Source organism: Prorops nasuta, unplaced genomic scaffold, assembly GCF_024137725.1.
Source record: "Prorops nasuta isolate Cenicafe-Biocafe unplaced genomic scaffold, Cenicafe_Pnas_1.2 PNAS00012, whole genome shotgun sequence".
In the NCBI taxonomy this organism is placed as follows: domain Eukaryota; kingdom Metazoa; phylum Arthropoda; class Insecta; order Hymenoptera; family Bethylidae; genus Prorops; species Prorops nasuta.
Window position 1 is genome coordinate 4,404,019 of NW_027116809.1, and position 13,574 is coordinate 4,417,592.

Below are 13,574 nucleotides of genomic sequence, written 5' to 3' on the forward strand. Positions count from 1 at the left end.
TTATATAGTACTAGGATGGGTCACATGGGGTCATTGAGTACTTATATAGGACTAGCGTGGGTCACATGGGGTCGTTGAGTACTTATATAGGACTAGGGTGGGTGACATGGAGTTATTGAGTACTTATATAGGACTAGGGTGGGTCACATTAGGTCATTGAGTACTTATATAGGACTAGGGTGGGTCACATAGGGACATTGAGTACTAATATAGGACTAGGCTGGCTGACCTGGGGTCATTGAGTACTTATATAGGACTAGGGTGGGTCACATGGGGTCATTGAGTACTTATATCGGACAAGGGTGGGTCACATGGGGTCATTGAGTACTTATATAGAACTAGGGTGGGTCACATGGGGTCATTGAGTACTTATATAGGACTAGCGTGGGTCAAATGGGGTCATTGAGTACTTATATAGGACTAGCGTAGGTCACATGGGGTCATTGTGTACATATATAGGACTAGGGTGGGTCACATGGGTTCATTGACTACATATATAGGACTAGGATGGGTCACATGGGGTCATGGAGCACTAATATATGACTAGGGTGGGTCACCTGGGGTCATTGAGTACTTATATAGGACTAGGGTGGGTCACATGGGGTCATTGAGTACTTATATAGGACTAGTGTGGGTCACAGTGCGTCATTGTGTACTTATATAGGACTAGGGTGGTCACATAGTGTCATTGCGTACTTATATAAAACTAGCGTGGGTCACATGGGGTCATAGAGCACTAATATATGATTAGGGTGGGTCACCTGGGGTCATTGAGTACTTATATAGAACTAGGGTGGGTCACATGGGGTCATTGAGTACTTATACAGGGTGTAACCAGCCAAAGACCGAAAGATTTTGACCAGAGATTCTTGAGGCTATACTAAGTAGAAAAGTCCTATATTATAAGATCCGCAAAATCATGATTGCTGAGATAAATCAGTTTGAAAGCGAGCAATCAGGGCTTTGATCGAACGGAAGAATTACTTTACTGTCGCTTTCGTTGACACCTCCCTTTCGAAAAACAAAAGAAGCTCGTACCTCTCCGCCGCTCCGTAATTCCGTACATGTACACACACACGCCCGCAACTACGCCGATTATTAATATTACCTCCTAACGTTCTACAATCCTGATCCAACCACCGTATGAAATTTATTTTTCGCCTAATATTATCAGAGTCCCTGTGATGTAATTATTGATTCTAAAATGCTAAACAAGTTAGTCAGATTCCAGCTGCAACAGCTTAGAAGATGACATAATCCTAATAAAAAATGTACAATTCCGCCGCGGAATGTCCAATGAAGTAAAGAAGACTTACATTTCCTTCATATGAAAAGCAATTTTTATCTACAGGGAAAGTTTTCCAATTCTGTCTTCGTTCGTCTGTCGCGTCAAGTAATGTTTCGTCGCTTTGTCTTGTCAGTCGTCACGTCAGTCATGTCAAATCGTCGTCGTCGTCCTTAGTCTATTATTTTAAAAGCTGTTCAAAATGTCTCCCCCCTGCTTCGATACAAGCTCGCGCTCGTCGCAGCAGTTCTGTCCATACGTTGTCCAGCGTACGTTCGTCTATGTTAGCAACCGCCACTTTTAAACGCTCGAGCGCTACTTCCAGCGAGCCAGGCTCCGTCACATAAACTTCATTTTTTAGGTGACCCCAAAAAAAGAAGTCCAGTGGTGTCAGATCTGGAGAGCGAGGGGGCCACCTCACAGGTCCTCGGTAAGCGATCCATCGATTTGGAAAATAATTTTCCAAAATCGCAGAAACTGGCCGAGTATTATGAGGTGGGGCACCGTCCTGCTGAAACCACATTTTGGTCCGCAGGTCTAGCGGTACATCCTCAAGTAACTCAGGCAAATCTTCCGTGAGTAATCTCGCATATAACTCCCCATTCATTTTCTCTGGAAGGACGAACGGCCCGATCACATGAGTCCCTATTAACCCGGCCCAAACATTCAATTTCCACCTATGCTGGTAGTTTACCACACGTACGAAGTGTGGATTTTCCTCGGCGTAAGTGTGAGAGTTATGAAAATTGAATGTTCCGGCACGAGTAAATAGGGATTCATCCGTGAATAAAATTCGGCGATGAAAACCAGGATTGACTTCTGATTGTGTCAGAAGCCAACGACAAAAATTAACGCGTTGTGCGAAATCACCTTCCAACAGATCCTGAACGGGTGTGTGATGGTACGGATACAAATTCGCAGCCTTGAGAATTCGATGTACCGTCATATGCGAGATTTTAACTTCTCGAGCTATGCGGCGAGTGCTTGTTATCGGGTCAGCTTCTACTAGATTCAGTACTTTTTCCGTCACACGTCTGTCACGTAAGTTGTGTCCACCTTTCTCCTGTCTTGGCAAAACATTACCCGTTTCTAAAACTCTACGATATGTGTCTGTAAACGTCGTACTGATTGGGTGTCGTCTATTTGGGTACCTTTCCCTGTAGATTCTCGCCGCCTCTGTCGCCACACCTCGAGCTTCTCCCAGGATGTACACCATTTGGCCGTATTCCTCATTCGTGAAATTCGGCATTTTTTACACAAAATTTGGCCACTAATTATATCCCGTGATATGCAGTTCACTTGCACTCTATCCGAAAGATGCGAAAGACTGATTGTTTATTACTATGACACGATTCGGAAGAAAAAACCTAAAGATACTTCATCTGTTTATTTTGAAAACATGTGAGTGGGTAAAATGCCGGATTTCACCAATGAAGAGTACGCAGAGATGATGCTGATGCTTTGAAAAGCTTGACGGGAGGCGGCGAAAATTTACAGGCAAAAGGTATCTAAATCGCAGAAATGTTGTCTAGTATTTTAGTATTAATAATTACATCACAGGGATTCTGTTAATATTAGGCGAAAAATAAATTTCATACGGTGCTTGGATCAGGATTGTAGAACGTTAGGAGGTAATATTAATAATCGGCGTAGTTGCGGGCGTGTGTGTGTACATGTACGGCATTACGGAGCGGCGGAGAGGTACGAGCTTCTCTTGTTTTTCGAAAGGGAGGTGTCAACGAAAGCGACAGTAAAGTAATTCCTCCGTTCGATCAAAGCCCTGATTGCTCGCTTTCAAACTGATTTATCTCAGCAATCATGCTTTTGCGGATCTTATAATATAGGACTTTTCTACTTAGTATAGCCTCAAGAATCTCTGGTCAAAATCTTTCGGTCTTTGGCTGGTTACACCCTGTATAGGACTAGCGTGGGTCACATGGGGTCATTGAACACTAATATAGGACTATGGTGGGTCACCTGGGGTCATTGAGTACTTATATAGGACTAGGGTGGGTCACATGGGGTCATTGAGTACTTATATAGGACTAGCGTGGGTCACATGGGGTCATTGTGTACATATATAGGACTAGGGTGGGTCACATGGGGTCATTGAGTACTTATATAGGACTAGGATGGGTCACATGGGGTCATTGAGTACTTATATAGGACTAGGGTGGGTCACATGGAGTTATTGTGTACTTATATAGGACTAGGGTGGGTCACATTAGGTCATTGAGTACTTATATAGGACTAGGGTGGGTCACATGGGGTTATTGAGTACTTATATAGGAGTAGGGTGGGTCACATGGGGTCATTGAATACTTATATAGGACTAGGGTGGGTCACATGGGGTCATTGAGTACTTATATAGGACTAGGGTGGGTCACATGGGGTCATTGAGTACTTATATAGGACAAGGGTGGGTCACATGGGGTTATTGAGTACTTATATAGGACTAGGGTGGGTCACATGGGGTCATTGAGTACTTATATAGGAAAAGGGTGGGTCACATGGGGTCATTGGGTACTTATACAGGACTAGGGTGGGTCAAATGTGGTCATTGAGTACTTATATAGGACTAGCGTGGGTCACATGGGGTCATTGTGTACTTATATAGGACTAGGGTGGCTCACATGGGGTCATTGAGTACTTATATAGGAAAAGGGTGGGTCACATGGGGTCATTGAGTACTTATATAGGACTAGGGTGGGTCACATGTGGTCATTGAGTACTTATATAGGACTAGCGTGGGTCACATGGGGTCATTGTGTACTTATATAGGACTAGGGTGGCTCACATGGGGTCATTGAGTACTTATATAGGACTAGCGCGGGTCACATGGGGTCATTGAGCACTAATATAGGACTATGGTGGGTGACCTGGAGTCATTGAGTACTAATATAGAACTAGGATGAGTCACATGGGGTCATTGAGCACTAATATAGGACTATGGTGAGTCATCTTGGGTCATTGAGTACTTATATAGTACTAGGATGGGTCACATGGGGTCATTGAGTACTTATATAGGACTAGCGTGGGTCACATGGGGTCGTTGAGTACTTATATAGGACTAGGGTGGGTGACATGGAGTTATTGAGTACTTATATAGGACTAGGGTGGGTCACATTAGGTCATTGAGTACTTATATAGGACTAGGGTGGGTCACATAGGGACATTGAGTACTAATATAAGACTAGGCTGGCTGACCTGGGGTCATTGAGTACTTATATAGGACTAGGGTGGGTCACATGGGGTCATTGAGTACTTATATCGGACAAGGGTGGGTCACATGGGGTCATTGAGTACTTATATAGAACTAGGTTGGGTCACATGGGGTCATTGAGTACTTATATAGGACTAGCGTGGGTCAAATGGGGTCATTGAGTACTTATATAGGACTAGCGTGGGTCACATGGGGTCATTGTGTACATATATAAGACTAGGGTGGGTCACATGGGTTCATTGACTACATATATAGGACTAGGATGGGTCACATGGGGTCATGGAGCACTAATATATGATTAGGGTGGGTCACCTGGGGTCATTGAGTACTTATATAGAACTAGCGTGGGTCACATGGGGTCATAGAGCACTAATATATGATTAGGGTGGGTCACCTGGGGTCATTGAGTACTTATATAGAACTAGGGTGGGTCACATGGGGTCATTGAGTACTTATATAGGACTAGCGTGGGTCACATGGGGTCATTGAACACTAATATAGGACTATGGTGGGTCACCTGGGGTCATTGAGTACTTATATAGGACTAGGGTGAGTCACATGGTGTCATTGAGTACTTATATAGGACTAGCGTGGGTCACATGGGGTCATTGTGTACATATATAGGACTAGGGTGGTCACATGGGGTCATTGAGTACTTATATAGGACTAGGATGGGTCACATGGGGTCATTGAGTACTTATATAGGACTAGGGTGGGTCACATGGGGTCATTGAGCATTAATATAGGACTAGGGTGGGTCATCTGGGGTCATTGAGTACTTATATAGGACTAGGATGAGTCACATGGGGTCATTGAGCATTAATATAGGACTATGGTGGGTCATCTGGGGTCATTGAGTACTTATATAGTACTAGGATGGGTCACATGGGGTCATTGAGTACTTATATAGGACTAGGGTTGGTCACATGGGGTGATTGAATACTTATATAGGACTAGCGTGGGTCACATGGGGTCATTGAGTACTTATATAGGACTAGGGTGGGTCACATGGAGTTATTGAGTACTTATATAGGACTAGGCTGAGTCACATTAGGTCATTGAGTACATATATAGGACTAGGGTGGGTCACATGGGGTCATTGAGCACTAATATAGGACTAGGGTAGGTCACCTGGGGTCATTGAGTACTTATATAGGACTAGGGTGGCTGACCTGGGGTCATTGAGTACTTATATAGTACTAGGATAGGTCACATGGAGTCATTGAGTACCTATATAGGACTAGCGTGGGTCACATGGGGTCGTTGAGTACTTATATAGGACTAGGGTGGGTGACATGGGGTCATTGAGTACTTATATAGAACTAGGATGGGTCACATGGGGTCATTGAGTACTTATATAGGACTAGCGTGGGTCAGATGGGGTCATTGAGTACTTATATAGGACTAGCGTGGGTCACATGGGGTCATTGTGTACATATATAGGACTAGGGTGGGTCACATGGGTTCATTGACTACATATATAGGACTAGGATGGGTCACATGGGGTCATTGAGTACTTATATCGGACAAGGGTGGGTGACATGGAGTTATTGAGTACTTATATAGGACTAGGGTGGGTCACATTAGGTCATTGAGTACTTATATAGGACTAGGGTGGGTCACATAGGGACATTGAGTACTAATATAGGACTAGGCTGGCTGACCTGGGGTCATTGAGTACTTATATAGGACTAGGGTGGGTCACATGGGGTCATTGAGTACTTATATCGGACAAGGGTGGGTCACCTGGGGTCATTGAGTACTTATATAGAACTAGGGTGGGTCACATGGGGTCATTGAGTACATATATAGGACTAGGGTGGGTCACATGGGGTCATTGAGCACTAATATAGGACTAGGGTGGGTCACCTGGGGTCATTGAGTACTTATATAGGACTAGGGTGGCTGACCTGGGGTCATTGAGTACTTATATAGGAATAGGGTGGATCACATGGGGTCATTGAGTACTTATATCGGACAAGGGTGGGTCACATGGGGTCATTGAGTACTTATATAAAACTAGCGTGGGTCACATGGGGTCATAGAGCACTAATATATGATTAGGGTGGGTCACCTGGGGTCATTGAGTACTTATATAGGACTAGGGTGGGTCACATGGGGTCATTGAGTACTTATATAGGACTAGGGTGGGTCACATGTGGTCATTGAGTACTTATATAGGACTAGCGTGGGTCACATGGGGTCATTGTGTACTTATATAGGACTAGGGTGGCTCACATGAGGTCATTGAGTACTTATATAGGACTAGCGCGGGTCACATGGGGTCATTGAGCACTAATATAGGACTATGGTGGGTGACCTGGAGTCATTGAGTACTAATATAGAACTAGGATGAGTCACATGGGGTCATTGAGCACTAATATAGGACTATGGTGGGTCATCTGGGGTCATTGAGTACTTATATAGTACTAGGATGGGTCACATGGGGTCATTGAGTACTTATATAGGACTAGCGTGGGTCACATGGGGTCGTTGAGTACCTATATAGGACTAGGGTGGGTGACATGGAGTTATTGAGTACTTATATAGGACTAGGGTGGGTCACATTAGGTCATTGAGTACTTATATAGGACTAGGGTGGGTCACATGGGGTCATGGAGCACTAATATATGACTAGGGTGGGTCACCTGGGGTCATTGAGTACTTATATAGGACTAGGGTGGGTCACATGGGGTCATTGAGTACTTATATAGGACTAGTGTGGGTCACAATGCGTCATTGTGTACTTATATAGGACTAGGGTGGTCACATAGTGTCATTGAGTACTTATATAAAACTAGCGTGGGTCACATGGGGTCATAGAGCACTAATATATGATTAGGGTGGGTCACCTGGGGTCATTGAGTACATATATAGAACTAGGGTGGGTCACATGGGGTCACCGAGTACTTATATAGGACTAGCGTGGGTCACATGGGGTCATTGAACGCTAATATAGGACTATGGTGGGTCACCTGGGGTCATTGAGTACTTATATAGGACTAGGGTGGGTCACATGGGGTCATTGAGTACTTATATAGGAATAGCGTGGGTCACATGGGGTCATTGTGTACATATATAGGACTAGGGTGGGTCACATGGGGTCATTGAGTACTTATATAGGACTAGGATGGGTCACATGGGGTCATTGAGTACTTATATAGGACTAGGGTGGGTCACATGGAGTTATTGAGTACTTATATAGGACTAGGGTGGGTCACATTAGGTCATTGAGTACTTATATAGGACTAGGGTGGGTCACATGGGGTTATTGAGTACTTATATAGGACTAGGGTGGGTCACATGGGGTCATTGAATACTTATATAGGACTAGGGTGGGTCACATGGGGTCATTGAGTACTTATATAGGACAAGGGTGGGTCACATGGGGTTATTGAGTACTTATATAGGACTAGGGTGGGTCACATGGGGTCATTGAGTACTTATATAGGACTAGGGTGGGTCACATGGGGTCATTGAGTACTTATATCGGACAAGGGTGGGTCACCTGGGGTCATTGAGTACTTATATAGGACTAGGGTGGGTCACATGGGGTCATTGAGTACTTATATAGGACTAGGGTGGGTCACATGGGGTCATTGAGTACTTATATCGGACAAGGGTGGGTCACCTGGGGTCATTGAGTACTTATATAGAACTAGGGTGGGTCACCTGGGGTCATTGAGTACTTATATAGAACTAGGGTGGGTCACATGGGGTCATTGAGTACTTACATAGGACTAGCGTGGGTCACATGGGGTCATTGAACACTAATATAGGACTATGGTGGGTCACCTGGGGTCATTGAGTACTTATATAGGACTAGGGTGGGTCACATGGGGTCATTGAGTACTTATATAGGACTAGGGTGGGTCACATGTGGTCATTGAGTACTTATATAGGACTAGCGTGGGTCACATGGGGTCATTGTGTACTTATATAGGACTATGGTGGCTCACATGAGGTCATTGAGTACTTATATAGGACTAGCGCGGGTCACATGGGGTCATTGAGCACTAATATAGGACTATGGTGGGTGACCTGGAGTCATTGAGTACTAATATAGAACTAGGATGAGTCACATGGGGTCATTGAGCACTAATATAGGACTATGGTGGGTCATCTGGGGTCATTGAGTACTTATATAGTACTAGGATGGGTCACATGGGGTCATTGAGTACTTATATAGGACTAGCGTGGGTCACATGGGGTCGTTGAGTACCTATATAGGACTAGGGTGGGTGACATGGAGTTATTGAGTACTTATATAGGACTAGGGTGGGTCACATTAGGTCATTGAGTACTTATATAGGACTAGGGTGGGTCACATGGGGTCATGGAGCACTAATATATGACTAGGGTGGGTCACCTGGGGTCATTGAGTACTTATATAGGACTAGGGTGGGTCACATGGGGTCATTGAGTACTTATATAGGACTAGTGTGGGTCACAATGCGTCATTGTGTACTTATATAGGACTAGGGTGGTCACATAGTGTCATTGAGTACTTATATAAAACTAGCGTGGGTCACATGGGGTCATAGAGCACTAATATATGATTAGGGTGGGTCACCTGGGGTCATTGAGTACTTATATAGAACTAGGGTGGGTCACATGGGGTCACTGAGTACTTATATAGGACTAGCGTGGGTCACATGGGGTCATTGAACACTAATATAGGACTATGGTGGGTCACCTGGGGTCATTGAGTACTTATATAGGACTAGGGTGGGTCACATGGGGTCATTGAGTACTTATATAGGAATAGCGTGGGTCACATGGGGTCATTGTGTACATATATAGGACTAGGGTGGGTCACATGGGGTCATTGAGTACTTATATAGGACTAGGATGGGTCACATGGGGTCATTGAGTACTTATATAGGACTAGGGTGGGTCACATGGAGTTATTGAGTACTTATATAGGACTAGGGTGGGTCACATTAGGTCATTGAGTACTTATATAGGACTAGGGTGGGTCACATGGGGTTATTGAGTACTTATATAGGACTAGGGTGGGTCACATGGGGTCATTGAATACTTATATAGGACTAGGGTGGGTCACATGGGGTCATTGAGTACTTATATAGGACAAGGGTGGGTCACATGGGGTTATTGAGTACTTATATAGGACTAGGGTGGGTCACATGGGGTCATTGAGTACTTATATAGGAAAAGGGTGGGTCACATGGGGTTATTGGGTACTTATATAGGACTAGGGTGGGTCACATGGGGTCATTGAATACTTATATAGTACTAGGATGGGTCACATGGGGTCATTGAGTACTTATATAGGACTAGCGTGGGTCACATGGGGTCGTTGAGTACCTATATAGGACTAGGGTGGGTGACATGGAGTTATTGAGTACTTATATAGGACTAGGGTGGGTCACATTAGGTCATTGAGTACTTATATAGGACTAGGGTGGGTCACATGGGGTCATGGAGCACTAATATATGACTAGGGTGGGTCACCTGGGGTCATTGAGTACTTATATAGGACTAGGGTGGGTCACATGGGGTCATTGAGTACTTATATAGGACTAGTGTGGGTCACAATGCGTCATTGTGTACTTATATAGGACTAGGGTGGTCACATAGTGTCATTGAGTACTTATATAAAACTAGCGTGGGTCACATGGGGTCATAGAGCACTAATATATGATTAGGGTGGGTCACCTGGGGTCATTGAGTACTTATATAGAACTAGGGTGGGTCACATGGGGTCACTGAGTACTTATATAGGACTAGCGTGGGTCACATGGGGTCATTGAACACTAATATAGGACTATGGTGGGTCACCTGGGGTCATTGAGTACTTATATAGGACTAGGGTGGGTCACATGGGGTCGTTGAGTACTTATATAGGACTAGGGTGGGTGACATGGAGTTATTGAGTACTTATATAGGACTAGGGTGGGTCACATTAGGTCATTGAGTATTTATATAGGACTAGGGTGGGTCACATGGGGTCATGGAGCACTAATATATGACTAGGGTGGGTCACCTGGGGTCATTGAGTACTTATATAGGACTAGGGTGGGTCACATGGGGTCATTGAGTACTTATATAGGACTAGTGTGGGTCACAATGCGTCATTGTGTACTTATATAGGACTAGGGTGGTCACATAGTGTCATTGAGTACTTATATAAAACTAGCGTGGGTCACATGGGGTCATAGAGCACTAATATATGATTAGGGTGGGTCACCTGGGGTCATTGAGTACTTATATAGAACTAGGGTGGGTCACATTAGGTCATTGAGTACTTATATAGGACTAGGGTGGGTGACATGGGGTTATTGAGTACTTATATAGGACTAGGGTGGGTCACATGGGGTCATTGAATACTTATATAGGACTAGGGTGGGTCACATGGGGTCATTGAGTACTTATATAGGACAAGGGTGGGTCACATGGGGTTATTGAGTACTTATATAGGACTAGGGTGGGTCACATGGGGTCATTGAGTACTTATATAGGACTAGCGTGGGTCACATGGGGTCATTGAACACTAATATAGGACTATGGTGGGTCACCTGGGGTCATTGAGTACTTATATAGGACTAGGGTGGGTCACATGGGGTCATTGAGTACTTATATAGGAATAGCGTGGGTCACATGGGGTCATTGTGTACATATATAGGACTAGGGTGGGTCACATGGGGTCATTGAGTACTTATATAGGACTAGGATGGGTCACATGGGGTCATTGAGTACTTATATAGGACTAGGGTGGGTCACATGGAGTTATTGAGTACTTATATAGGACTAGGGTGGGTCACATTAGGTCATTGAGTACTTATATAGGACTAGGGTGGGTCACATGGGGTCATTGTGTACTTATATAGGACTAGGGTGGCTCACATGAGGTCATTGAGTACTTATATAGGACTAGCGCGGGTCACATGGGGTCATTGAGCACTAATATAGGACTATGGTGGGTGACCTGGAGTCATTGAGTACTAATATAGAACTAGGATGAGTCACATGGGGTCATTGAGCACTAATATAGGACTATGGTGGGTCATCTGGGGTCATTGAGTACTTATATAGTACTAGGATGGGTCACATGGGGTCATTGAGTACTTATATAGGACTAGCGTGGGTCACATGGGGTCGTTGAGTACCTATATAGGACTAGGGTGGGTGACATGGAGTTATTGAGTACTTATATAGGACTAGGGTGGGTCACATTAGGTCATTGAGTACTTATATAGGACTAGGGTGGGTCACATGGGGTCATGGAGCACTAATATATGACTAGGGTGGGTCACCTGGGGTCATTGAGTACTTATATAGGACTAGGGTGGGTCACATGGGGTCATTGAGTACTTATATAGGACTAGTGTGGGTCACAATGCGTCATTGTGTACTTATATAGGACTAGGGTGGTCACATAGTGTCATTGAGTACTTATATAAAACTAGCGTGGGTCACATGGGGTCATAGAGCACTAATATATGATTAGGGTGGGTCACCTGGGGTCATTGAGTACATATATAGAACTAGGGTGGGTCACATGGGGTCACCGAGTACTTATATAGGACTAGCGTGGGTCACATGGGGTCATTGAACGCTAATATAGGACTATGGTGGGTCACCTGGGGTCATTGAGTACTTATATAGGACTAGGGTGGGTCACATGGGGTCATTGAGTACTTATATAGGAATAGCGTGGGTCACATGGGGTCATTGTGTACATATATAGGACTAGGGTGGGTCACATGGGGTCATTGAGTACTTATATAGGACTAGGATGGGTCACATGGGGTCATTGAGTACTTATATAGGACTAGGGTGGGTCACATGGAGTTATTGAGTACTTATATAGGACTAGGGTGGGTCACATTAGGTCATTGAGTACTTATATAGGACTAGGGTGGGTCACATGGGGTTATTGAGTACTTATATAGGACTAGGGTGGGTCACATGGGGTCATTGAATACTTATATAGGACTAGGGTGGGTCACATGGGGTCATTGAGTACTTATATAGGACAAGGGTGGGTCACATGGGGTTATTGAGTACTTATATAGGACTAGGGTGGGTCACATGGGGTCATTGAGTACTTATATAGGACTAGGGTGGGTCACATGGGGTCATTGAGTACTTATATCGGACAAGGGTGGGTCACCTGGGGTCATTGAGTACTTATATAGGACTAGGGTGGGTCACATGGGGTCATTGAGTACTTATATAGGACTAGGGTGGGTCACATGGGGTCATTGAGTACTTATATCGGACAAGGGTGGGTCACCTGGGGTCATTGAGTACTTATATAGAACTAGGGTGGGTCACCTGGGGTCATTGAGTACTTATATAGAACTAGGGTGGGTCACATGGGGTCATTGAGTACTTACATAGGACTAGCGTGGGTCACATGGGGTCATTGAACACTAATATAGGACTATGGTGGGTCACCTGGGGTCATTGAGTACTTATATAGGACTAGGGTGGGTCACATGGGGTCATTGAGTACTTATATAGGACTAGGGTGGGTCACATGTGGTCATTGAGTACTTATATAGGACTAGCGTGGGTCACATGGGGTCATTGTGTACTTATATAGGACTATGGTGGCTCACATGAGGTCATTGAGTACTTATATAGGACTAGCGCGGGTCACATGGGGTCATTGAGCACTAATATAGGACTATGGTGGGTGACCTGGAGTCATTGAGTACTAATATAGAACTAGGATGAGTCACATGGGGTCATTGAGCACTAATATAGGACTATGGTGGGTCATCTGGGGTCATTGAGTACTTATATAGTACTAGGATGGGTCACATGGGGTCATTGAGTACTTATATAGGACTAGCGTGGGTCACATGGGGTCGTTGAGTACCTATATAGGACTAGGGTGGGTGACATGGAGTTATTGAGTACTTATATAGGACTAGGGTGGGTCACATTAGGTCATTGAGTACTTATATAGGACTAGGGTGGGTCACATGGGGTCATGGAGCACTAATATATGACTAGGGTGGGTCACCTGGGGTCATTGAGTACTTATATAGGACTAGGGTGGGTCACATGGGGTCATTGAGTACTTATATAGGA

The 13,574-nt window shown here is 44.6% G+C and overlaps 1 protein-coding gene across 1 annotated transcript; it reads right to left on the reverse strand.

The window, feature by feature from the left end:
• Positions 1 to 1,466: 1,466 nt before the first annotated feature.
• Positions 1,467 to 2,534, reverse strand: LOC136777820 (histone-lysine N-methyltransferase SETMAR-like). Its single transcript, XM_066734411.1, has one exon. It carries the CDS (start codon positions 2,532 to 2,534, stop codon positions 1,467 to 1,469), a length of 1,068 nt encoding a protein of 355 aa, XP_066590508.1.
• Between the last annotated feature and the right edge of the window lie 11,040 nt (positions 2,535 to 13,574).

What these genes read in the sequence shown, in the direction of transcription:
- LOC136777820 (XM_066734411.1), bottom strand. Translation starts at nt 2,534, where the DNA reads ATGCCGAATTTCACGAATGAGGAATACGGCCAAATGGTGTACATCCTG.